Consider the following 27,821-nt stretch of genomic DNA (forward strand, 5'->3'; position numbering starts at 1 on the left):
ATCCTCAGTGCCAGTGGGAGGACAATCGGCAAGATGGGGGACCCCTTTATCTCTGAATAAAGCATGAGTCATTAACGACATGAGTCATCGCATTGACTTTCCTGAACTCTTGGTGCTTTGAGTCCTTTGTGCTTTGAGTCCCCGTTTTGTAAGGAAATGAGAGCAATGTGACAGCAAGCTGGTAGAGACTGGGAACCGTGCCATCAAATCCTTGCTCAATCATGACATTCACTCAGGGCCTTGAGTCACTCACGTCTCTCAGCCAAGCCTCCTTGACCAAGCTGTTGTGAAAAAGGGGCAAACCCACGTAAACTTGCACAAGATTTTGGGGATCTGAGATATATCAAGACCACCTTGCAATTCTCGCATCGGGGCCTTTAGGGAGGTTCTGTGTTGCATTCTTGTTGCCATCTCAGGTTTGCCAAACCAGCCAGGGAAGCTAAATGTCTATAGAAAGGGGTCTAATGCGCATTCTGAAAGGTGAACGCTGATAACATGGACAGAAAGGGAACCGCAAGTGATTGATGGAAGGTTGCAAAGTGGGTTGGGTGTTGATGATGCCACAGAAGCGCTGCTCTGGATGCACCCTCAAAGCAGCCCTGAGGTTGGCTTGTCTCCCTTTCTAGCCCCATCACCATTCAGGCCCTGGCCCAGTGTGGAACCCCAGAGTGCTTTGGAGCCATCCTTCAGGTCATGAGGACCAGCAATGTTGATCCAGTTGTGGCAGATGCTGTTACATACACCTTGGGATGGCTTCCTTCTCCGTGCACCAAAAGGATACGGGAAATCCTCAACATGGCCAGACACTACCAGAGCCGGCCTTCTTTTTACGCCTTGAGCAATGCAGTCAATAGGTAAGTGACTAGTGGATGTACTTTTGGCAGGGAAAGGATTTTCTAGGGGAAACAGTGAGAAACAGCCTTCCCCAAATAAGCCCCCTCCAGATGGGCTGGACCACAGCTCCCATCATCCCCAGCAAAGTTTCTTGTTGGGGATGATGGGAGCAATGATCCAGCCCATCTGGAGGGAGCCAGGTGGAAATAGGCTGATACAAATGCAGTATTAAGGTATAACCAAGTATAACTTAATAAAGACTGCAATCTTTGATCATCTAACTGGTTGAATTAAAAGTATTATAAATGTTTTCACTGACTGAAAAAGTTAATTCCTGATTCCTTGAGCAAAACAATTTAATCTATTTAAATTGATTAAAACTGGAAACTGAAGCAGCATTCCCCCATGCCCTTACAAAGGTGGGAATGTCTCTTCTAGCCATCACTGCAATATATACATTCAAACAAAAAGAAGTATGAATTTCTCATCAAAAGTATTGTTTTAATCATTTGCAGTTTTGTGCAGATTGAATTGATTCATCAGTTGAAATTTACTCGGTGTCTTCATTTGAACATTGGCTATATTTGTACTATTTTATTCAGCTCACCCAGAATTCGACATTTGGGGCAGGGGCAGAATCATTAAAAAAAAAAATAAATCTCCAATACAGAAAAGGAACTAGTTAAGGGGTGATGGAGAAGAACTGGGGTATGCTGTCATTTCCCTTTACTTTCTTCTTTCTGCGTTGGGGGCAAGGCTGATTTATGATGTTAAGGAATGCAAATAAACATCTGGAGTCAAGGATGGCTAGTCTATTTTGCTATATAGCCCCAACATATAGCTGAGTATATGAAGAATTCAGAACTTTTTAGCACCAAAGGTTGCACAGTTGATGAGCACCAGCACTCAAGCATGATCGACACAAGCCCCAAAGAGACACTGATACTAAAGTGGGACCTTTAAAAAAAAATCACACACAACTTTTGAAAACAATTTTCCTTATGGGCTGTTCATACTATACCTTGACTTGAAAGGGCAGCTAAAATACACCTGCAAGGGAGGTACAGCTTCAACCCACTCATGTTCTTTCTTTTTTCTAAGTTAGCCTTCCATCTTTGAAATTAGTTGACACATCCTTCCTTCCTTACAGATTCTACGATAATGAAAGAACAATCACCACAGACATAAAGGATGTTGCCGGTTTTATGACATCACTGATCAACAATGAATGCTCTGGGGATGAAGAACTCACTTACTTGACCCTGAGGGTATTTTATTATTTGTTAAAACTTTCACTTTTGCCATCGATTATATGTTAGAATTCCCTGGTTGGAGAAAACTGATTTTTCTCTCTCTTGCATGATCCACAGACCATTGGCAACATGGGGAAAGTGATGGAAGAAGCCAATCCACAAGTGAAACACTCTCTGAAAACCTGTATAAGAAGTAACACCGCATCACCTGCAGTCCAGAAAGCAGCTATTCAGGCACTGAGAAAAATGACTATTACGGAAGAGGTAAAGCTGAATGTCTTGTCACTTTATGGCTTCCCCACACCTCCACATATTATGCTTTAGCCTGGTGATCAAACAAATCCCATTTTATATCTAAGTAGTGCATCAAGCATGGAAAAGCCAGTATTAATTGACTGATTCATATTTTTTAGAACCAATCCATCAGATTGGATCTGATGGCCCATAATGTTTTGCTGCCTATGGCAAGGACACAGTGGCGTCTACGCCCATTCCATGTCCTTGCTCCATTCCACAAAAAGGCAACTGCATGGCAGTTACGTCTTTTCTTCATCCAGCAGCAGGGCAATATCCTCCAGGCTAGCACCCACTTCTCCCTTCAACACCTTGCTGCCACCTCCCAGCATGCACCACCTGAGCCAGCCATCTCACTTTTTACAGGGGTAAGGTGGCCCTGCCAGAGGTAGTACCCCTATACTTTGATTTATATGAGGATCGAACTCAAAGAGTGTCACTGAAGGAATGAACCTCTAATGTTTTCCAAAGTAAGAATCACACCATACTTTTATGTTTACGCTTCAATATTCCATTCATCCTATTGTTGCAGGACCAAGGGATTCTTGTCAAAGTTTTCCAGGAGTCTTCCTCTCCGGCTGAAAAACGCCTGACTGCTTATCTCATGATGATGAGAAACCCTTCCCCACCTGACATTTCCAAGGCCATTAAAGTCCTTCAGAGGGACAAGAATGAACAAGTAAAAAGCTTTGTAGCCTCACACATTGCCAACATCTTAGATTCCGAAGACGTTTTCACTGAATCGTAAGTATAGCTGCGCAGTTTTGCCTTCGGTCAAAATCACAATCGTGTATTAATGGAGACCTGAAATAATCTCATGAAAGCAAGAATCCATAGGCTACCTATTCACCTTTGATCAGTAACAATCCCAGGTGAAGCTGGCTGTGGACTAGAGTACTGTGCTTCCCACCCAGGGGAGAGACACAACTTAAAAGCACACCTGACAAGTGCCACTTGTGCACCAAGTAAGGGGATTTCCCAAAGTCCTGGCACAGTGCTGCGAATGCAGTGAAGCGGCAGACTGAAAGCAAAGGAATGGCCCAGGAAAATTGCAGGTCAGGACCAGGCAGGGCTTCTGCAGTGCCAGGTAGCTACGGTTGCTTCTTTGCTGAAACCATGCCCAGTGGACCTTGCTAAACCATGTTTTTGTAAGATGTTCCCAGCACCAAACTGTTGCTGTTAATAACTTGGATGCTTTGTTTTCATGTCATCAGGCTTAAAAACAAAATTCAAGAGGCTCTTAAAGGAGCCCAGGTTCCAACCGTCAAAGACTTCCGAAGATTTTCACGCAATTACCAGGTTTCCCTGTCGAAGCCATGGTCCAGTGAACCTTCTTCTGGAAAATTGGAAGGAAATCTGCTGTTTGACCCAAATAGCTATGTACCCAAGGAATCCATGCTGAAAACCACATTGCAGTTGTTTGGACCGAAACCTTTGGATGTGATGGAGGTACTACAGTTTCCAAAGGCTTCCTGTCCTTTCCTCCCTGTGTCCTTCCTCCTCCTTCTGCTTGCTGATACCGACTGCAGTCCAGGAGAGCAAGGGAGGCAGCAGCCCCGGCAACATGGCACTGGTGCTTCTTAACTAGTGGACATCCTGGCATCATCTGCCCCCACTCAGGATTCCCTGCTCCCTCCGGGTTTAGCTACAAGCCGCACGAGTGCCGAAGCTCAGGGTGGGTGGGGGGTGATTTCCCCATCAACCATGTATTGTTCCCTGTTGTAGTACAAAGCACGGAGGCTCTTCAGAAAGTTTCCACACTTTTATAAATATATTTTATATATATTTTTGCTGGTGGGATTAAAAAGTTGGTACGGCCCTGGGAAAATGCAGCACAAAGGAAGGTGACTGTAGAAAAGTGGTGTAATTTGCTTTTGAAATTCTTAAGAAATAGAGTTTAAAACAAGTGCTTTTTTGAAGGACCCTTGTATATTCAGGTGGCTTGGTAGTAAATGGAAATTTAAGGCTGATTAGCTTTATAAAGGGCCTGCTCTGGTAAGGTTGGAAATGGCTTGAAAACTGGAACTGAAAATGGGTGTGTTGACATTGATCAACACAGTTGCCTGGAATTTTCAACTCTTCTGGAGAACAGGAGCTGTCATGATGAATGGCTGCCATTCAAAAATGGTGACTACACCACTCCGGAGGAACCAAAGCACTGCTGAATCCAGGCAATGCCTCAGCCCCTCCTATTCCAGGGGCAGGGAAACATTTAGAGAGTCAGAATCAGACACCAGACCTTTTTATTTTTATTTATTTTTTATTATTGTTTTGAGGGTGAGGGAAGCTTGGAGGCAATCCTCACCTTCTTGGATATCAGCTGCATAGCACTCCTCCCTAGGTAATTAATGAGTGCCGCTAAAAATGGAGGCAGTTTGCTTGGGGACATCTTTGAGGAATCTGCTTCTTTCTGAAGTCTTTGCTTGGCTGGACAAGCTTTCTGTTGATTACAGATCCCTTCATCATTTAGCATCACTTCATGAAAGGAGTAAGATAGTCACTGAGGCTCCTGGACTTCACACGTTTCCCCCACTGCTGCTTCTGTGTTTTTTCTTTCCCCAGAAAATCTGCTAGGGAAGAAAAAAGAAGGCACTAGAGATGGGCAAAGAAGTTCAGAGTTGTTTGGTTTCTCTGAGCATTGCCTGACTGCTTGTCTTGTGCCTGATTCCCATCTGTTTTCACTTGCTTTGCCCAAACGAGCTCTGGGCAAATTGAGCAGCAATTGAACAGGACATTCATACAGAGCTCCCCAATTTTGCATGCATTTCCTTCCCAGACTCAAGCAGGGCCAGGTCAGTCTGCTGAGGACAATTGCACAAATCAAACTGGGGATCAAGAACAAAAGATGTGCTTGGAAATGAAGTTCTCATATTTGTATTTGCATTTGTATACTGTGCACATTAAAACTATTCTAATCACCATTTCTCTCTGTTCTCCTGCTAGATTGGTCTGGATGGGAAAAACTTCGAGCCAACGCTGGAAGCCCTGTTTGGACCAAAAGGCTTTTTCCCTGACAGTGCCACCAGGGCTTTGTACTGGGTCGACGGCAAGGTGCCCCAAGGAGTTTCTCAGGCGATCTTTGACTATTTTGGACAGTCCAAGGAAGGCGCACAGGATCAGGTATACCATTGCTTTCTAGATGATGTTATTTGCTGGTTTTAAAACAGCAAAACACAGTTCTTTTTCAATTTATTGTTAACATTTGTGTACCACTTTATCTGCTAAAAAGCCATCAAGGTAGTGCACCTTTGAAACAGCCCATGTTTGACCAGTGCCCTAAATAAACAAAACATGCTTAAGCTGCAAAGCTAAACACACTTGTTAAGGTCTAGGTCCCTAAGAACCCTGCTTGGACTAGATATGTTAAGAAATAGTGGTCTCAAGTGCTGAATTTACAAATGAGTGTTTCATCTTTCCTATAAGAGAGATGAGATAAAAGCAAGAGAGAAAGAAGCTTTTAAATGATACATGTTCTTTTGTTATGCACTGCTACAGACAGAATGCGGAGCTAGATTATCTCTTAGCTGCATAAGTAGTTCTTTGATTCTAATATTCTCTGTTCTTTTTCTTATGCAGTATCTTGGTAGGGAGCAAAAGTAAGAAAGATGAACTGAAAAACCAAGTAAAAATCATGGCAACATAGGTTCCTTAATGCTGGGCACGGTTGTCAATGTCTAAACTACCCCATACTCCTGGGCACTTTAACACCCATGTCATCTGCAGACACTGGCAGGCAACGGTGTTTATTTTGAGGATGTGAAAAGCTTTACTTGCTAAATTCTGCAGATCAATTAGCTATTGAAGGAACAGAAGACCAAGACCCTTTTCAGGTCAGCTGGTATCTCTAGTTAGGAGTTGTAGACCATGCAAAGAGGTGGACATGTGAAGCTAGGTGCAAAAGGCCATGCAGGATGCTAAAGAACTAGAAATGTAGGTTTCCAAGTTTTGGTCCTCTTCCTAGTGCCAGTTTCCACATCATCTCAATAGCCCCTTTTCAAAAATCAGAGACTTTGAGAGAATGGTGATGTAGCATATGGAAATTACTACTAATGGCCTGAGTCTGAAGATCTTTGGATGCAAGGCACTATATAAAACTATGCAGATGATAAAAGAAGTTAAGAAAATATGTTAACTGAATCAGAATTGTTACAAGACATTTTAGACTATCTGGAGAGAGATCCTTCCATGCAAAGATCCCATGCATGAACATGTGGACTGGTTAGCCTAGAGTGACCTGTATAAACTTTTTTCTTTTTCTTTTGCAGTCTCATGATTTAATGAAAGGGATTATGGTTAATCTAGAGAAAGCAGTAAATGAAATCCGCAGCAAAGAAACTCCTGAAGCCAGAGCCTACCTTCAAATTTTCGAGAAAGAGCTGGGATACTTGAAACTCAGTGACATTAAGCTGTTAAGAGATCTATTTCATACAGTCGTCAGAAGCCTGTATGCTGTGCCGAAGAAGGTAGATTTCCAAAACACTGACGCGTGTAGCTGTGCAATGCATTGTACCCCACCTGTCTCCATACCTGCCATTGTACACCAACCACCACTACCTAAAGTGTGTTTATCACATGATTTAAGGTCACAGTGCCAGGACATAATCCTGTTTAAGACGGAAAAAAGTGTTCTGCAGGTTCTCCAGCCAGCACTGCTGAGATTTTTAGGACCTTTTCTGCTTCCTCATACAGAGAACGCTGCTCTTACAGGCTGCACTTCTGTACATCTTGACCTGGAAGGAAACCATATCGAATACTTCTGACTGGTCACGCACAGGATAGCACTGCAAGCTTTACTAAGTCCAAAGCAGCTGCTTTCATCCTGTGGATTTACTAGATGCGATTGGAGTGGTGTGTTCCTGTGTGATGGGATGGCTCTGGCATTCAGAGGATGGATGGCAAAGCACAAATAAGTTAAAGATAGACAGACATACTTGCTTCACAGTGAACATGCTTAGGTCTGAACTCCATGAGCAGACTTAAGACCAGGGCTCACTGGAACAAAGGCAGGTACTCAGTTTAAAAAAGAAAATGGTTGTTAGCTCAGAGCTGGGGACTAATGAAAAAGCAATCTTGCATCCCTGCAGGTCAGTCTGGATGGGAGGCCATTCCTGCAATTAGCAACTGCATCAGTGGCTTGGGAAAGGTCAGAGCAAAGCACTGGGAGGGAGGCAATCTTTAAACCTTTCCTTGAAACCTACCTTCCACGGCAACATTGATCCTGACTGGAACCCCTTGTCTGGAAGCACCCCAAATCCTTGGCTGCAGGAATATTTTCTGTCCCAGCTAATATAACAGCGCAGGGTCAATTTTTCCAGCTAAAACTGATCTAAGGAATCAATCTGCATGTCCATGCAGAGTTGCCCAAGGCTGTCTTTGGACAGGAGACAAAAATTTGCACACACGCCGAAATCTATTGGTTTTGGCTATTGGCTGCTCATTTGTCCCCTATCTGGACCAAAAAAAAGTGTCCCATGGCATCTTCCAAACAAACCAGCAGAGGGAAGCAGACTTCCTCTGACAGCATCCCTTTGTTTTGGTTTTGGGACATTTTGCTACCCCAAAATTTGAAAAGTGCTTTACAGGAATTAAATATCCCTAACGCATTTGTGGCCACTTCTTTGTCTCTAGGAAGGTTAAGCAAGATATTTGAAAGAATCTCCCGTGTACCCGTGATTCCTTTTGCAGCAAGGTTTAACTCGCGTAATGTCAGAACGCACGCCCAGGCTAAGCGCATGCAATGCCCTGTCACAGGTATGGGACAAATCGTTTCCTTTTTTGCTCACAGATTGTGCATGCCATCTCCAGCGGGGCTGAGAAAGACCTCTTCCTTCACTACATCTTTATGGACAATGAATTTGAGCTGCCAACTGGTGCAGGGCTGCAGCTACATGTTGCTTTTTCTGGAGTAGCCACTCCTGGAGCGAAGGTTGGAGTGAAGATTTCACAGAGGAATGTGAGTCTCAGTTGTTTTCTGCCTGATCTACAAATTTATTGCACAGGCAAGGACATGAGAGAAGTGAAGGTAATGCAAGGCAGAATTACAGATTGCAGGGAGGTGGAGAGAGCCAGTCGTCTTACTCTTTGCCATGGCCTCCTTAGCTTTTGTTTTTGCAAGGCCATAGGATGGGCGTGATTTGACTAACATTCTGAAGAAATCATGAAGTGAGGTTTCCGCTAGAGCAGGGGTGTCAAACTCGCGGCCCGCGGGCCAATTGCCGGGACAGACGGGGCACGGGGGAGGGGCCCTGCGGCCTTCAAAGCGCCGGCGGCACCCAGGCCAGCCGCGGGATGAGCGGCCCACCACCACCACGGTGGTGGAATACTTGAGGCGGCCCAGCCTCACCCAGACTCTACTTCCAGCAGCCCCCAGGGAAGTTCCGTTTGAGATCCCTGCGCTAGAGTAAAGGGCAGGTGAGTAGTTTTGGAGGGGTGTGGGAACAGGTGGGCATTCTGAGGGTTTGTTGACAAGACTGGATGGCCACCTTGAGTGAGAAGAGGCTGTGCTGATCCCAATCATTACTGGAATTGATGTGGCATAAAGTTCAGTCCTATGAAAAAATACAAAAGGCGGTGTTGAATTATTTGTAATTGCTTCGCCACCACATTCCTTTATTTGACAAAAAGAGTGGTAAGATGGAGAAAAGGGGAGGGGAGAGGAGAGGAATACCAAAGATACTACACAAATATAGCATACAATTTTGATATCTAAAAAAATCACAAAAAAGCAGAAATTTCTATCTTTTCTGCTCACCATTAAGTCAATTAGTTCTTCATTAAGGCCCATAAACAAATCATTCTAGTTTATAGTTCTTTAAACCAAAATTGTCCAATCTTTTAAAACTAACTGCAAAAAGCATCATAGCTTTAACATTGAAACAAAGCTAACTCATTATATTTTTACGAGTTCTATTTTCTTGAAAGTTAATTAAATTGTTTTTCATAAGCTTTCCATTTTTCATTAAATTCTTCTGTTATTATTTCTGATTGGTTGTGAAATATTTGGGTCACATTTCTATGATTATGATACTCTTAACACTGACTCTGGGACTGCAGGTGGCGCAGTGGTTTAAACCACTGTGCTGCTGGGCTGGTTGATTGAAAGGTTGCCAGTTCAAATCTGCACAATGGGGTGAGTTCCCGTTGCTCCATCCCAGCTCCTGCCAGCCCTGCCGTTCGAAAGCATGCAAGTGCAAGTAGATAAAAAGGTACCACTTTGGTGGGCAGGTAACAGTGCTCCGTGCACCTTGGTGTTTAGTCATGCCGGCCCCATGACCACGGAGACTGTCTGCGGACAAACGCTGGCTCCCTCGGCCAGGAAACGGAGATGAGCACCACCCCCTAGAGTCAGGCATGACTGGACGTAACGTCAAGGGGAAACCTTTACCTTTACTAACACAGGCTCTAGTTCATCCAATAGACCATCATTTTGGGGTTCTTGTTTTGCCAAGAGCTTTTATGAACTTTGACAGATCATGTTCTCATATCCCAGGCTAATTTGTACTCCTGCCCAAAACTGTTTGTGTGTCAATGCAGAAGTCTATGTTTTCTTCATGTATAGAAGTAGCATCATATCATACAAATCTAGGTGTATGCGAACCATTTCCTTGACTATGAGGTCTTTGCCACTTAAGCATAGCTTCTGTGTTGTGCATAAACACGAAACAAATTTTATCATCTAGCCTGTTAGGGAAATACACTGTCAATATGAAGAATGTCAGTAGCCTAAAGGAATTGCTATGAGGTCAGGAAGGGAAGGGAAGGGAAGGGAAGGGAAGGGAAGGGAAGGGAAGGGAAGGGAAGAAGTTTCCATGAAAATAAATGATTGTGTTTTGTGTCTGTCCTGCAGTTGCAAGCAGAATTGGTTGCTAAACCCTCCGTGGCAGCTGAATTCATAACACATATGGGAGTGAACTTCCCTGAGTTTGCTAAAACTGGCGTGCAGATGAACACCAATTTATACCATGAGTCTGGAACGGAAGTCCACGTTGCGCTGAAAGCTGGAAAACTTAAGTTCACAATTCCTGCACCAAAGACCCCAACCAAGCTCTTCAGCATCAGGTATTGTTTGGGAATATAAAATCTCTTAGAAATTCCTGCCTTTTGGGGGGTTTTCTGACTTGTGAAAACAATGCTATGTTTTTCATACTGTGGCAAAAAAATCATGGCATATGTTTTGGCTTATTGCAGAAATGTTTTGCAGCAATTTCTACAGTCGGTGTGTCCCCTTTCTACAGTCGGTGTGTTACAAAAATAACCATCCACCGTCCACTTTCTCCACTGAAGGTTATTCCCCAAGTGAAATGGGCTGTGAATTAGCCTGGAGATGCAACTTTCCACCATGCGATAGATATTTCTATATTAGTCTGGCTCTTTTTGGCAGTGGAGACAGATAGCTGGAGACTGCAGTTTAGGTCTTCTCCTTGTTCTGTCTGAATGACATACACGCATGCTTAAAGTGCTTGGAGGATCTAGCACAGGGTGAGGAACCAGCCCAGTCCTCTGGATTTCCATGCTGCACTCCCTTCCCCTGAGTGCCGATCATGCCAGGATCTTGTGAAGCTTCCCCTCACTCTCAAAGTTAAAATATGTTCAATACTGGCAAAAGAGCTTTAAATGACAACATAACATTGTGTTTGTTATTTTGGGCCCCATTCCTTTTAGCCTTTTTCCCTATCCAGGGCAGAAATGCAGCCTTCAAGAGCGTCTCTAAAATGTAATTTGTTCCTTGAGCCGAAAGAGATTTAGCACCCTGTCCTAGGGTAAAATTATGAAACATTATATTAAAGAAATGAAACTACCCTCCCATTTGCGTGCTGTCTGCCATGCACAAGATTCTGTTTAAATCAAGCTGGTAACATCCCCATTTTTGCAAGCTGTTCCTTGGGATAGCTGATTGGTCAAATCAGGTGAATAAACCTAGAGAGGTCATATATTTCCTTTCCTCTTGTAGCAATGTGTTGCACTTGGTCAGCCAAACCCGCACTGAAGCCTTCCGCCCTCTGACTGAGAACCGCGAGTCTCGGACATCTTGCTCACCTTCCTTCATTGGCCTTCACTTCTGTACCACAGTAGAATATCCCAATGCCAGTTCCACAGGGGAGGCACCTTACTTCCCACTCACTGGGGAAACCAGGTGAGTCAACCTGTGTGGCTTTCTCTGTGTGTGGGCGAGTGTCATCCACGTTTTCTGTTACGGCTTCTCTGCTGACACAGACCAACCCAATTCTGCATGAAGAAAAGATGGTTTCCATGACTGCTAAGTTAAAATTTGGGGGGGGGTCTATTTAGCATAATTCATCCAGCTTCTGATAAATCGAGGAGCAGGTGAACGATGGGAAGCTCAGTCTTCTCATCCTACTCAGTGCCTCCCCAATGGCTATATATAAGGCCAGCATCGAAGGCAGTCATGGTGAGGCACCTGCCAAGAACCCACACCCAGCACGGCCCCACTGACAAGCACCATCCACGCCAGTGAGAAGGTCGACTCATTGAAGGATGGGGCCCATTGTGGGTACGTTGCCCTACAGCCCTGGAAAACCTAGGACCAGTCCTCTAGGTTGTGGAAAACCCTAGAACCTAGACTGTGAAGTTTACCCTGCACCCCCTCTGAAGTCTCTGTTCAATAGTCCACAGGGCTAGAACCCAGCCATCCCACCTCTCTTTAAGTGGAAACTGATACTCAGAGTGTTGAGGTCAGTCTCAGATTCCCTTTTGAAGGAAGGAATATGAGAAAACATACTGTCCCAGTGACAAATACACACACACACACACACACACACACACACACACACATGTATACATATTATCTACCAGCACTTGCATCCTGCACCTCCCAAATGGTCCAATAAATGTTTTAAGAATGCAATCCAATCAGGGTGCAGGTAAGCCTCCGAACTCAGAGGCATCCTAAGCAAGCAAGAGATGTGCTGGAGGCAGCCTTTGCCTCTCTGTGCCTCCCACCCTGCAAGTCAGCTGATTTCGGTCCTCTAACAGCTGGTTTTGGACAGCTGATTTCGGTCCTCTAACTGTGGTCCTTCAGAAGAGGCGGGAAGGAGGCTATCCTGCTCAGGAGCCTCCCAAGCCCCTGGAATGTCCCCTTATTGAGATCACTTACACAGTCTCAGAGAAGCAGTGCTTTCCCTGCTGGCTGCAAGGGGTACGTGGGATATCTGAATGCAGACCTGATATGCTCCGTTTCCAACCTGAGATCTCAGAATCCAAAGAATACCAAGGCTGCCCTAGATTCTGTCAGGGGGGCATAGGAGCATTCTATAATATACAGCTTAATAAAAAAGATGTATTTATAGCTAAGAGAAATTTCAAATATCTACTTAAATGTGCATTCGGATGCAAATTTTCCCTGAAGAATCTTACAGATTAAGGCAGAAAGAAGGCAGAAAAAATAGGATTTAAAATATGTGAAATGGACACAGACTGGAAATAGAGCAATTCACCCATGCCAAGGAAAAGTGCATGGATATGATGGCTAAGCTTTCTGAAACTTCACAGAAATGTACAAATAGAGGTTATTATACACCCACAATTTGTTTATTTATTTATATCCCACCTTTTATTTTCCATTGAAGGCACTCAAGGCAGCTTACATAACTCTCCCCCTCCTGTCAATCATATCCCCACAACAACAACCCTGTGAGGTAGGCTAGGCTGAGAGTCTCTGACTGGCCCAGACTCTCCCACTGAGCTCCATGGCTGAGTGGAGACTAGAAGCCAGATCTCCGGAGTCCCAGCCCAGCACTCTTAGCCACTACACCACACGGATACGCTGCACCATCACCAGTCCTATTCTTCATACAGTTTCATCTTTTTAATCTCAGGTTGAGCCATTGACAAATACATCTTCATCTCTTTTAACAACTAAGCACACAATCATATCTGTTTAGGGAACTGGGTTTTTTTTTACAAGGGAATTATGATCATATTTCATCATTTATAATGGCAGATGATCTGTCTGTTTTCTCATCACTAGGTATGAAGTTGAACTGAAGCCAACAGGAGAAGTTAAGGAATATTCTGCAAGTGCTAACTACGAAGCAGTAAAAGAGGGAGAGGACTTGATAGACATCCTGAAGTTCTCTGCTCAAGCTGAAGGTAAGAGGCTATGCAATCATTGCAAATTGCAAAGGTAAGCTTTATAAAATAATGTATGGCTCTTTTCTGCCCAAATCTCTACAGCAACCATATGCAAAGTGCATAGTTCTCCTGCCAAAAGCCATTCTTGGAGGATCTGGACATTAAATCACCAGAACCTTCAGCTATTTTGATGCAAGGAACACATAGTAGGCCAGATAGACTGGAGCCAGAGAACTGGTTCACACATATACATTGCTTGTTTGATTACTGCACCGTTGACCATAGACTTAAGAATATCAGTCAGTTACATGTCCAGCTGCCAATCTCCAGCTACTTAAAGAACAAACTCAGAGAAATCAAGTACAGAGTCTAGAACCAGGATCCTAAGACCCCGCTTTCCATGTTTCCTTTCATCCATTCCAGTAGTTGCTACTGCCAACATGTCAATCGAACTCGTGCTGTTTGAAAACCATCCATTGCCATTATGTGTTTCAGGTGTAAAACAATATGAAGCCACACTGACCTTCAGCTACAATCGAGGCAAAAAGATTTTTAACAGCGACTTCCAGGTTCCCTATTTCAACATCGACTTGGGCACCAACTTCAGATTAACTGATTCCTCCACTCATAAGAAGAAAGCCTATGCCCTTATCGTAGACCTGAACAACAAGAAAGTTCCTGAAGTTACTCTAACAGGACGCATAGGGTAACAACTCAAGTTTTTTCTAATTGTGACAGATATTACAGTATACAGTGGTACCTCGGCTCAAGAACGCCTCAGTTCATGACCAAATCGAGTTGCAAACAGAAATTTCACAAAAAATTTGCCTCAGGTCATGCACTCTGCATCAGGTGACAATCACGGGCATGCTGGGAGGAAGGAGACAGGTGCAGTTGCGCCCGTCTCCCCCAAAGTGTGCCCATGATCACGCCCGTGATCTCTCCCCGCCCCAAGCATGCCCGCAATCGCACCCATCTATGCCCGTGATCGCGGTCGCACTCATGCAGGGAAGACAAGCACAATCGCGGTCGTGCTGGGGGTGGGGGGGAGATGGCCTCAATTGTGCTGGGGTGGGGGGAGAGATGGCCACGATCTTTGTTGTTCTTTGTCACTTTATTTCAAATGTATGTGATAAAAAATGGTTACAGAACGGATTAACCTTATTTACATTGAACCTTATGGGGAAATTTGACTTGGCTCATGACCAATTTGGGTCATGACCAGAGTCCTGGAATGGACTAAGTTCGTGAGCAAAGGTACCACTGTATAGCCTGAAGTGCTGGATTGTGCCCAGTCTTAGAAGCTAAGCAGGGTCAGGCCTGCTTGTTATTAGGATGGGAGACAGCTTCCACTATGCATACATTCAGTGTAGAAATGCAATGATTAATCATAATCATGGTATTAATTAGAGGTGGCCAACACAGCACGCATCCACTCTGCTTTTTGGAATTTCTGGGCCTTAGTAGCAGGGAGTGGAAATCCACAGGGTCCCTGAGCAACTGGAGACTTTGCTCCATAGACTGGCCTTGTAGAGGCCTTTCTATAGGCTCCAGCTTGTATGGTATAGAACGATCCCTTTTCACGCTGGCAGTGCTACTGTAGGGGCATTTGTGCCAGGCTCAACAGTGACATGATAGCCAGCACGACTCAATATGGCTACAGCAGAAATTACGTGGAGGCAGTTCCCAGTGGCCTCTGAACATTGCTAGCAGTAGATAAGGACCGCCTGGGGTATTCCCGTTACTGCTTTGGGGAGTCCTGAAGCATTCCTGAAGCTCCCAGAGTACAACTTCCTCTCCCTTTACATCTCCTGTTCTCTGTTTTTCTTCAGTTTGTTCTTCCAGCCTCATATTCTGTCTTCTGATTACTAAGGATGGTGTCCAAAATTAGTCATACTTAGAATAAACCCACTGAAATGAATGGGAGTTAAGTTAGACTAATTCTGAGTACAACCCCATGTGTCTCCCTTGATGAATTGTCTGTGTGACTTTCGGCCAATGGGGGGACCAAACAAATAGTGAATGGGAGGATCTCATGACTTTACACAGCTGATCGGAGTTGTGCACGTGACACTGTCACTTGGGCAGACAAACCATCCTCAGAGTCAGGGCAATTTTCTCCCAACTACAACTACAAGGAAGTCCAAAAAATCAGAAAAGGTGCCAGATGAAATGTTTGCGAGAAGCGCCCTCCCTTTCAGCATCCTCTTCTTCATAAGGGCAATATCCAGGAAGAGAAAATTGATACTAGATTTCTAAGACCCACATCTTTTAGAGAGCCATTGGTAGAATAATGGCTAAAGGCATCCTTTCTCAACCGGATGGCCTCCAGGTTCACTGCACTACAGCACCCACCTCTCCCAGGTTGGCTGAGGAAACTAGGAGTTATAGTCCAACACACCTAAAGGCAACTAGTTCGGGAAAATTCACAAACTAGTTATCTTAATGTACTATTTGAAGCCTAGTATAGTTTTAGTTGCTCAATAAATTAATAAACAGATAGCAGTTACTTAAACAAATTAATTATACAAACTATGTAAGATTCTAGATTAAAATGAACCTTTTGTCACCTACTTTCCACCCATTTTGAATGCTGAAAGTAAAGCAACACAAGTAGTAAAAACTGACCAAAAATGATAGTCATGCCTGTGTTGTTCCAGATATGCTCCTGGGAAGGAGTCAACAGTGGAAGCGTCAATCTCTGTTCCTCGTCTGCAGAGTCAAGCAAAAACAGATTTTTCACTGCTACGGTCACGTAATGGGATGGAATGCAGGATTGACTCCTCAGGCACAATTTATGGCTCCTCAGTTTCAGAGCGGATTATGCTGAGATATGGTGGGTTCCTTCCTCAACTTGAAAGATCTTTAGCAACCAAAACCCATAGCCCTGGAAAGACAACGTGCAATGAAGGTTCAAGAACGTGCTGATCAGCAGCTCAGGGTCCCTTCCTGATCCAGCCATTGGATGTCTTCCCTGCATGGCAGTCTGTGCATGCAGAACTCAAGGATGTGGATTTAAACCGCACGGCACACATACAGCTCCGTGGCAGAGTACAGGACTCGTGCGCAAAAGGTCCCCAGTTCAGTCCCCCACACCTCCAAATGGGTCAGTGGGAGACTCCAGTAGAGCAGCTGCTGGTCAGTCACATGCTGAGCTAGATGGGACAGTCCATGTTCATACACATGTGCAGGCTACATGCCCCAGCCCTATCCCACTTTCCCCACCACAGGTCCAACTGAGCATCTCAATAGGTTTGCAAAATCGACTGGATGGGAGATAACACAGTGCCATTTGTTATGGGTTTCAGATGATGAGAAAGTTGAAATGGAGTGGAATTCAGGTACTAGTGCTGCCCTGAAGAAGATGTCACCCATGATGCCCGTCGACTTCATGGAGTATGCAAAGGTTTTGCGGAAGCATGCAAACATGCTGCTGGACCACCAAGTAGCCAACACAGACATGACGCTCCGGCATATCGTTTCACATTTACTAACAGTAAGTGAATATACCAGCCACATAAAAGACTTCTGTCCACCCACCATTAATTGTGGTCATGGGATGCACTTAGAGGAGGCCAATTCAATGACCACTACAAACATTGGTGAGTACGAGCAGAACTGATATTAAAACCAGCAGGAGCTGGTGAGATGGGGCAGATGGCAGCAAACGGCCACCATTACTCGGGGAGTTTGAGGCCACAGCTTTTCTCATGGCCATTGCTCGAGGGCAGCAGAGGTGGAGGCAGTGGAGGAAGCACTATCTAAGTCCCTGGCACAGCTGATGATTGCAGCCTGTGTTATAGCAGTGTGTTATAGCTGTATGAGGGTTTTGTGAATTTATATGACAACGTTTTAAAAATATGTTTGTATGTATGTATAGCTTTTCTATCCCATCCCCTACAGAATGTCTTGAAATAAATATGTTTTCTAAAAGACACAGCAAAAAAGCAATTACAGAGAAACATAATCTAATCAAGAAGAGTAGCATTTTTTTTCTTAAGTACGGCAAGATTTTTAGGGTCCAATTGTCAAACACGCTGCATGTACACTCAAAACTGCACTGCATGTGGGGGGGGGGAGAGGGCGAACATTGCTTTTAATGACTACATATCAGATAGGACAAAAAGCTCCCTGGGAAGGGGGGTAGGAATTAGTTCCATGATTCACTGGGTTCAGGAAGACCAAGGCCCACTGATGCCAGAATTGTGACTGCAGTGTTGGAGCCACCATAACATGGCCCTTGTCGTTTCACAAGGGTAGCCGAAGGTTAGGGACTATGCACTGAAGTGTGCATGCTGTGGTTCTTTCCAGGGCCAGCGGTAACTCACTGCATCCAGTGCCAGTGTGGGGAAAGCAGCAATGCAGGCTCCTCCAGAATGGTTCAAGGTCTCTCGCACAACCTGGCACAGTGCGGAAAGAAGCAGTGCTGCTGTTGCCCTGGTAGTTGCTGTTGCCACTACCAGGGCAAGTACTGGGCCCAAGAGCTGAGAACGTGGAGCTGAGGCTACTTCTCACAGGCTTTAGCACTTTCCCCAAGTCAGGTGGGCTGCAGGAACAGCTGAACTGCTTCTGATGGTTAACCTCTTCTGCTGTGACGCTTTGCTCTGATCTTGCAGGCAATCAGCACCTCATTGCAGCAGGGATCCAGGAATGTTCCTTATGCCCAGACGATACAGGACAAATTGAATGGACTTCAGGAACTGAAGCTTCAGAGCATGGATTTTATCAGCATTCCTGAGGAGCTTTTCTTCAGAAGGTAAAGCAAAAGATGAGCAGTCCTTGTAAGAGGTCCTACTTGATGCCGGCAAAGGGAGAACAGCATTACTGGTTCAACAGGAGGAAGCTAATCTATCCCAAACAACTAGATGTGATCCATGGGTGCTTCCAAACCAATGGCACCTTTGTTCTTATGTGCTGTCAAGTCAGCTCCAACTTATGGTGACCCAAGGAATGAAAGCCCCACAAAATGACCCGTCCATGACAGCCCTGCTTAAGTTCAAGGCTGTGCCCTCCTTTATGGAGTCAATCCATATGGTGGTCCTTTTCTTCTTCTGCCTTTGACTTCCCCTAGCATGACTGTCTTCTCCAGTGAGACTTGCCCTCTCATGATGTGTCTAGCACTATACATTCAAAGGCAACATGGAGCTATTAACAGAAAGACAAAGGGTGCTACAAACATCCCGTGGACTTCCTGTAAAGGTGAGGCAAGGTGTCTGCTCCGTACAGGTCACATTCAGAATCACCCCATGTTTCCAAGGGAAAAGAAAAGTTTTACTCGTTTCAGTGGAACTTTTCTCCAGGAGAGATGGTTCTATTTATTGTCTTGGGGCTATCACCATTTTAGTCAGTTACCTATGGAAGTAAACATACTTTATAGGAGTAAAATCTGCAAGGGCAGCGCATAGTTGCAAATGGAAAGCTACCAAAAGTTAGCAATGCAGCACATGCTTTGCCTGCAGAAGGTCTCAGTTTCCATTTGTAGCATCTTCAGTTGGAGCGTGTTCTCAGATAGCTGATAAGATAACAGGGAAGGCCCTTTTCTGAGAGATGCTTGAGAAACATCCTCACAGTAGGCAGAGTAGGTGAGCAAAATATGCCAACGGGGTATGAGGAGCTTCCTGAGTAAAGTGCAACATCTGTTCTTTTGCAATCTTCTTACAATCATCACTCTGTGAAACTTTGCATTGCAGCGATGGCCAGATTAAATACATATGGAACAAGGACAGTATGACCATCACCATCCCAGTGCCATTAGGTGGCAAATCATCCCATGACTTGAGAGTTCCTGAGAATATATGGCTACCTCCATTGGCAATGCCATTGTTGGGAGTAAACATGCCCTCACAAGATTTCCTGCTTCCATCATTCACCATCCCAAAGTCCTACGCTCTCAACATACCTTTGCTGGGTACTTTGGAGGCCTCTTCCAACGTGTACAGCAATTACTACAATTGGTCAGGCTCCTATTCGTTGGCTAATACCACAGGGGACACACTCAGCCTAAGAACACGCTACTTCATGAGAGCAGATTGTGTTTTGGATCTACTTTCATATAATATACAAGGTAAGAATCTGTGCCTATTATTTCAAATGTATTTATTTCATCTAAAGTTGTTTGTCATGATTAACCTTCTTTTAAACGAAAGGTGTAAGAATCTACAATTAAGTGCACATAGGATTGCAGTCTTAGACTAAATCCCACATAATTCATTCTAAAGGTAGTGGGTCTTAAAAGCAGTTCAGGTCAACAGTATACCCACTTACTTGGGAGTAAATGCTGTCAAACAAACTGAGGCATGATTTCAAGTAAGCATGCACAAGTTCCATCAGTGTGTTTCTTGAATTCCTTTGGCTCACAGGGAGTCTGATCAAAGACATGGATGAGCAATAATTCAGAAGTCACAGTCACCTGTCCAACTTAACATTTTCAAGATGCTGGGTTTATATTATATTATATTAATTATATTATATTATATTATATTATATTATATTATATTATATTATATGCCTGCATTTTTTCCTTCAAGGAACACAAGACAATTTCCACAATCCTCCTCCTTTCAGTATTATCCTCACAACAACCCTAATTTTATTTTCCCTATTCCTTTGTATTTCAGGTCAGGGTGGAACAAGTTTTGACCAGAATGCCTTCAGCTGTGACTATGAGAACACACTGAAACATGGACTGCTCAGCTCACACTTTCAGTACAGCAAGGCAGAACAATTTAACCCCAGTCCCACAAGCAAAACTGCTCTTACATTTAAGACTTCCAGCCCGCTGGGTGCTCAATTTTCTCTGTCTATCCATGAAGATGCCAAAGATAGCAACAACCTGTTGGTTAGGAATGTAGATGTAGAAGGGCAGCTGAATGTTGCTTCAGCCTTTGCAAAAACCACATATACTCATTCCACCACCTATGATACAAGCAAGCTCACCTGGGTAGGGGAATCAAACCTGAAGTTTGACTCTTCCATCCTTCAGGCTACGAACCAGATTACTGGCAGACAGACGGAAGACGCATGGACCATCACATCTTTCTCAAACGTACAGAACGGCTTTCTGACTAACACTGCTTCCTTGAAGTATCAAAACAGCCAACTGAAGTTGTCGTCTGAGACAGCTGGAAACCACAGGGACTTTGCAATTCTCAACAAGCTTGACGTATCTCTGGGCGGGCAAGGGGCTACACTGCGTTCTGAGTACCAAGCCAGTTGGATGGAAAATAAATACTATGCCTTGATTTCAGGTTCTGCTAATAACCGAGGTGCTGAGCTGATTAGCCATGTTTCGGCAAAAGGGGAAAGAAACAACGCAGAACACAAGTCAGAGTTAAGTATTAACCAGAATGGCCTGGCCAGCAGCTCAACCTCAAAACTGCAGTTCAACCTACTGATGCTGGAGAATGAAATGAATGCTCAGATTGGACTCTCAGGGGCCTCTGCAAAGATAAATACTAATGGGCGCTTTGGAAAACATCATGCAATGTTCAACTTGGATGGAAAAGTGGCTCTTACAGAAGTAATGCTCGTAAGTGTGTATCAAGGCAGCATTTCAGATGCGGACAGCACAAATACATTGACCTTCAAAGTGAATAAAGGAGGCCTCAAGTTCTCAAACAACTTGATAGGATCGTACAAAGAAATGAAGCTCGAACACACACATGACTTGAACATTGTAGGCCTATCGCTGACCTATGCTTCAAATTTAGATCACACCATCAGCCAGGGCAAGTCTCACAAGCATCATTTGGACTTCCAGCTGGAGCCCTTTTCTCTAACAGGCAGTGTGAACAATGAGTTAAAATACGGCACTGCCAATGTAAACAACAATGCCCGGTTTCAACTTGAACCTCGGAAGATAAATCTGGATGGCAAAGTGAAAGGTGCTTTTGGCAGAAGTGAGGTGAAGCATGCCTACACCTTCACCTGTGAAGATTTGAAGGCACACCTGAAGACGGACACAGTGGCAAACATTCAGGCTGTAGCTCTGACCCACAGAGTTGACTTAAATGTTGCAGGACTCTCCTCTACGCTCACGGTCAACACCGACTGTCACTCAAGGTCTTTAACTTTTTCTAATGAAGTGCGAACTGTTGCAGCCCCTTTTAAAGTCACTGCTGATATGCGTACGAATGCTGACGGGAGAGTCCTGCTCTTGGGAGAACACTCAGGGAAACTGTACAACAAATTCCTGCTACATGCGGAACCTCTTGCTTTCACCTTCTCCCACGATTACCAGGGATCCACTGCCCACACACTATCCTCTGGGAAAGTGCACAAGACATCACTGGATAATAAAGCCACTGTCCTTCTGATGCCATCTGAACAAAAGAGTACTTGGACAATGAAAACTGAGCTGAACAATAATGTGCATACCCAGGAACTTAGTGTTTTTAATGATCCTAAAGCCATTGGTGTGAAGCTAAGTGGACAAACTTTAGCAGACCTTTCTCTGCTGGACTTACCTATAAATATACCATTCACAGATGCTGAAACAGTCAATCTAATTGATGCATTTGATTTAAGGGAAAATACAGCCCAGCCTCAAGAGTTTGCTCTCTCTTTTTCTGTGTTGTATGATAAGAATGAGGATATGCATGTCATCAATCTACCCTTCTTAGAAAAGCTACCTGTTTACTATGAGCAATGTCGTCAGTCTTTCCTAGCTGCACTGGAAGCTGTTCAGAAGAGCCTGCAGAGTGTGAATGTAGACCAGTTTGTAAGGAAGTACAAGGCAACACTAGATAAGCTCTCCCAGCAGGTTAATGACTACGTGGACAGTTTCGATTTGGAAAGTAAAGTGAACATCCTGAAAGAGAAACTGGATGCTTTTGCAAAGGATTATATCATAACAGTGGAGGACTTTCAACTTGTCTTGGAAAAAGCCAGAACAAGCCTTCAAGAAGCTTTCTTGAAGCTGCAAACACTCCTAGTGGAAGCTGAAAAGTATATCAAGGAGAGCTATGACTTCAGAACAGCTATTTTACAGTTTATTGAGCAAATTGTTGAAAAACTGAAAACCTTAGACAGGCAATACAAAATTAGTGCAAACATGATGGACACTATTGAACAATTACAGTCTGTTATCTCTCAGTATGACCTCAGCCAGATAGGAAGCAGCGCTGCAGCTTGGGCAAAGAATATAGATGATCAGTATAAAATCAAGGCTCAGATGCAAGAAAAATTAGACCAGTTGAAGAAGCAGATTCAAAGTATAGATGTCCAACATATTGCAGAGAGTCTGAAGCACCAGGTGGAGGCAATTGACTTCAAAACACTTATGAATAAGTTGGAAGAGTTCCTCCCACGTCAACATATGAATCAAATCCTTGAACAATTGAAATATATTCTTCTAAGTCTTATGGAGCAGCTCGGAGTGTTTGAGAATATCAACGTCTTGCAAGCCAAAATGCATGAACTTATCGTAAACTATCAAATTGATCAGCAGGTCAAAGCTCTGATGGACAAGGTGATTGAGTTTTTTAAGCAGCAGAAAATCAGAGAAACAGTCCAGAAATTAACTGTGTCACTGAGAAAAATTGATATAAAATCATTATTCAATCAGTTACAGAAATATATCGATGATATTATTAAGCAGCTCCAGACATTTGATTTCAAAAATGTGGTGGAGGAAATCAACAATGTTCTTGATATTGTTATAAAGCAGCTGAAGTCCTTTGATTACAACAAGTTTGTAGATGAATTAAACCATAAAATTCGGGAGGGAACACAGAAAATCAATGATGAAATCAGAGCCTTAGAATTACCACAGAAATTGGAAGCAGCCATACAATTAATCAAAGAGGTAAATGCTGTGGTTCTCCAATATATCAAGAAACTAGAAGAAACTAGACTTGCTATAGTAGTTGACTGGCTCAATGATCTCCTGAGCTCCACAGCAGTAAAGGAACTGAAAAAGAAGATACGTGATTATCTGGAAGAGGTACGTGATATAATTTATCAAATGGACATACCAACAGAATGCCAGAAACATCTTGAGAAGGCAAGCCAGGTGTACAATGCCATAATCACCTATCTAGTTGATCAGTGGAATGCTGCTTCCAAGAAGATAGCTCTTCTAGCTGAGCAATACAATGTAAAAAATATGGCTGACCATTTGAACCACTTTGTTGAAACTGGTTTTCTAGTTCCTGAAATCAGAACAGGGATAATCAATATGGCTGCTTTTGAAATCAGTTTACGGGCCCTACGGGAAGCAACAATTCAAACTCCAGCTTTTACTGTTCCATTCACAGACCTGTATGTCCCTTCATATCAGATAAATCTCAAGAAACTACAAGAGATCAGAATTACAGCTAGATTTACTACTCCTGAGTTTACTATTCTAAATACCTATAAGGTTCCCTCTTATACAATTGATTTGAATGAAATCAAATTGAAGATTGTGAAGATGATAGATCAGATAATGACAAGTGACTTTCAGTTTCCTGCAGGTGATGTGTATTTCCAAGATCTAAAGATAAAAGACATGTATTTTTTTGACTTTTCATTCCCAGAAATGAATCTGCCTGAGTTACAGATACCAGCATTATCGATCCCAACACTCAATCTGAGTGAATTCCAATTTGAAGATATTGCTATACCAGAATTTCAGATTCCACGCATTCCACACTCTTTGACTGTCCCTACATTTGGAAAACTGTCTGGAGCCTTCAGAGTTGCCTCTCCCTTCTTCACACTGAACACTAATGCTGGTTTTCAGAATGTCACAACTGTTGCCCACAGCCCAGAATTTGTGGCCTCTGTGTCAGCTGTAGCAACATCCAAAGTCGATGCCTTGGCTTTCAGCATGACTGCAGACACACGCCTCAAAGCTCCTGAGATGCAGCGGCTAGTCTTAAAAGACAGCCTGAAGTTCTCCCACCTGTACCTCAAAGTGGATCATGCAGGTGAAATAACATTTTTGAGGACTTCTGTTCAAGGTAATGCTGAAACTACCATTAACTTCCATACTGCACGGAATGCTATAGAACTGCACAATAGGTTAATGGTCAACCTGCAGAATATGATTTCAATGGAAAGCAAGACAACATACACACATATGCTCAATGTTCCAAAGTCCCAGTTCACTAGCCAAGCTGAATTAAGCAATGATATAAAAACAGTACTGGAAGCTGGACACGTCTCAGTTAGTTCCATTGGTAAAGGAAACTGGAAATGGAATACTCGTGATTACTCTGATGAAGGAACCCATGATTCTAATCTCAGTTTCAGTGTAGAAGGATCAGTGGCTGCATTTGTGGTAGAAAACAAGATCAATGATAAATACTTAAAGGTCAACCAAAGACTGGCATATGAATATACTTTACCGAGTTCTGCAAGTCTTCGGGTTAGTTCTAGAATTGAATCTCCACCACTGGGACGTAGCACTTTAAATCTACAAGGGACCCTGAATCTTGCAGAACTGAAAGTAGAACTGCAAGGTGCACATGAAGCTAAGCTGAGTGGACGTATCTCTGGAACTATAAGTAATGATGTAAACTTGTTGGTACAGCCCTTTGAAATTAGCACATCAACAAATAACGAAATGAATGTAAAAGTTAGCTTCCCACTGAAAATGGTTGGAAAAATTGAGGGTCTGAATAAGTATGGCTTGATCCTGAATCCTTCCACTCAAAAAATCAGCTGGATAGCTGAAGGAAGATTTAACCAATACAAATATGCCCATAATGTGTCTGCTAGTAACAATGATGATAGCATAGAAGCTTCTGTATCCATGAATGGTGATGCTAACTTGGAATTTCTCAACACCCCCCTATCAATTCCTCAACAAACTATCCCCTACGTTGACATCAAGACACCCCACGTGCAAGGTTATTCTCTGTGGGAGGAAACAGGGCTGAAGAATTTATTGAAGACCACAAAGCAATCATTTAGTTTAAACCTCAAAGCTCAGTACAAGAAGAACAAAGATGTACATTCTTTTGAAATTCCTTTAGATGGCGTGCACAGGGCACTCAATAACCATATTAAGTTCTTCAACACGCATTTTGAAAAAGGTAGGGACACCACCTTAGCTTTCCTTACAGCATCATATAACCAAGCCAAAGCCAACTTTGAGAAATACAAAGTGGATACTTCAGCCAGCCAAGCCCCACAGATGTTCAAGATCCGAGGGTACACCATTCCAGTGCTCAACATTGAGATTTCTCCTTTTACAGCAGAGCTCCCAGCTTTTGGCTATGTGATCCCAAAAGAAATGAGCACTCCAAGTTTCACTTTCCCATTCGTTGGAATGTCAGTGCCATCATACACATTTGTCCTTCCATCCCTGGAGCTTCCAGTTCTTCATATTCCTCATAGTCTGCAGACACTCAAACTTCCCAGTTATCGAGCACATCCCAGCTATGTCCATATGCCAGCACTTGGGAATTTTACCACCGAATTTTCATTTAAGTCTAGTGTGATTACCCTGAACACAAACGCTGGACTTTTTAATCAATCTGATATCATTGCTCGGTTGAGTTCATCCTCCTCTTCCGTGATTGATGCCTTGCAGTATAAATTGGATGGAACTGTCAGTCTCACAAGAAAGAGGGGTTTGAAGCTAGCAAGTGCATTATCCCTGAACAATAAATTTATTTATGAAAACCATGACAGTACTATCAGTCTCACAAGGAAAAACATAGAAGCTTCAGTAACAACTACAGCCAAAATCAATATTCCAGGCTTGTATGTGGGTTTTCAGCAGGAACTTAAAGGAAATGCTAAATCAAAACCAATCATCACTTCAACTATTAATCTAAATTATGAGTTGAATACTTTTCCTGCCTTTTGTAAAGGAGAAGTTGCCCACAAGGTCACTCTAGAAAGCATTTTATCTTACCTATCCATGGATACTTCAACCAAAGGTTCCATCAATGCAGAATTTCGCAAATCACATGCATTTTCTGGAACGCTAACTCATGAGGCAAATGCCTACATAAATGCTAAAACTGTTCGGTCTGCAGTCAAGTTTGAGACTAGTTCTGGTGTGGATGGAGTCTGGAATTTCGACACAAAAGAAAATGTTGCCATCGAAGCCTCTACCAGTCGTCTTTATGCAGTGTGGGAGCATGCAGGGGAAAATAATGTTCAGTATCATCTAATTGTTAATGGTAAAGGAAATCAGAACTGTAAAGTAACTTTTGAACTAGCTCCAGGAAGTATGTCAGCAGCTCTTCAAATGCAAGCTGCTCATCTACATTATTTATTTGGTGAGACTTCAGTTAACCATGCCATGTCCATGGTCAGCAATAATGAACATCAGAAAATTGACTGGAAGACTGAAGGCCAGTTCTATGATATCTTCCTTGGACATGATTTGCAGTTAGCAAATTACCAGACAGAAATTCGATTTGGCTTGTCAGAATCATTGGGGGGGCATCTGCATTTCCTCAAACACCCGCTGCCAGTTTATGAGAGGAGCCTATGGGACATCCTGAAACTGGATCTCACCACTCGTGCTGAAGATAGGCAGTACCTGAATGTATCAACAGCTATAGTGTATACAAAGAATGAAGATGGGTACTTTTTCCCCCTAAATGTGAACCAACTGGCAGATGGATTTACACTCACAATTCCTGAAATGGAGCTGAAAGTTCAGAATCCTGTCACAACACCAGAATTTAGCATTCCCTTTACAACTTTGCAAGTCCCATCTTACACTGTGGACCTACGTGAGATTAAAGTCCCCAAAAACCTGACCACAATACCATTTGACATTAAATTTCCTTCACTGCCAGTAGTAAAGTTTCCCAAGCTGGATGTACTAACCAGCTATGAAGAATATAAAATTCCCTACTTGGAGTTCACTCTACCCAAACATCTATTAACAGTATCAGAGTTCACTCTTCCGAAGACCCTTTCTCTCAGCAATATGAATGTGGATCTCAGTGCCATAGCCAAAAAAATAGCCGACTTTGAACTGCCTACAATTACAATTCCTGAGCAGCAGGTTGAAATCCCAGGTTTCAAAATTGCTTTGCCTGCTGGAATTTACTTTCCGAAATTTGGAGCTTTGGCTTGTTCTTTCAAGCTTGATTCCCCAATTTACAATAGCACCTGGAACACAGAACTAAAGAACAACAAGGGATCTTTCCAACATTCCATCGATTTGACTGCAAGTTCACCTCTGCAATTTCTGGAGTATGATCTAGATGGTAAGATTACTATTCCCTCAATTTTATTCTTTCAACTTTGGGTCAAGCATAGTGGCCTGGATGCTAAAATAAGTCTATGAAAGAAAGCATTCCAGTTTCACCTGCCCCCTTCCAAAGCCTCTCTGGGAACAGAAGTGTTTTCAACCAGTCTGGGGTGCTTTCCTCTCCCTCAGCAGGCTCGGCATTT

The 27,821-nt window shown here is 43.4% G+C and overlaps 1 protein-coding gene across 1 annotated transcript in view; it reads left to right on the top strand.

Annotated features, from left to right (window-relative positions):
- The window catches only part of APOB (apolipoprotein B), a 47,174-nt gene that overhangs the window by 12,169 nt on the left and 7,184 nt on the right, over nucleotides 1–27,821 (top strand). Inside the window, 17 exon segments of the mRNA XM_044445188.1 lie at nucleotides 627–854; nucleotides 1,985–2,102; nucleotides 2,205–2,351; nucleotides 2,914–3,125; nucleotides 3,596–3,830; nucleotides 5,325–5,501; nucleotides 6,647–6,844; nucleotides 8,167–8,334; nucleotides 10,228–10,439; nucleotides 11,332–11,514; nucleotides 13,369–13,490; nucleotides 13,968–14,178; nucleotides 16,133–16,308; nucleotides 16,781–16,968; nucleotides 18,089–18,228; nucleotides 19,163–19,536; nucleotides 20,090–27,634. Coding sequence (XP_044301123.1) covers nucleotides 627–854; nucleotides 1,985–2,102; nucleotides 2,205–2,351; nucleotides 2,914–3,125; nucleotides 3,596–3,830; nucleotides 5,325–5,501; nucleotides 6,647–6,844; nucleotides 8,167–8,334; nucleotides 10,228–10,439; nucleotides 11,332–11,514; nucleotides 13,369–13,490; nucleotides 13,968–14,178; nucleotides 16,133–16,308; nucleotides 16,781–16,968; nucleotides 18,089–18,228; nucleotides 19,163–19,536; nucleotides 20,090–27,634 — 10,634 coding nt within the window.

Source organism: Varanus komodoensis, unplaced genomic scaffold, assembly GCF_004798865.1.
Source record: "Varanus komodoensis strain SLA01 unplaced genomic scaffold, ASM479886v1 scaffold47, whole genome shotgun sequence".
Classification (NCBI taxonomy): domain Eukaryota; kingdom Metazoa; phylum Chordata; class Lepidosauria; order Squamata; family Varanidae; genus Varanus; species Varanus komodoensis.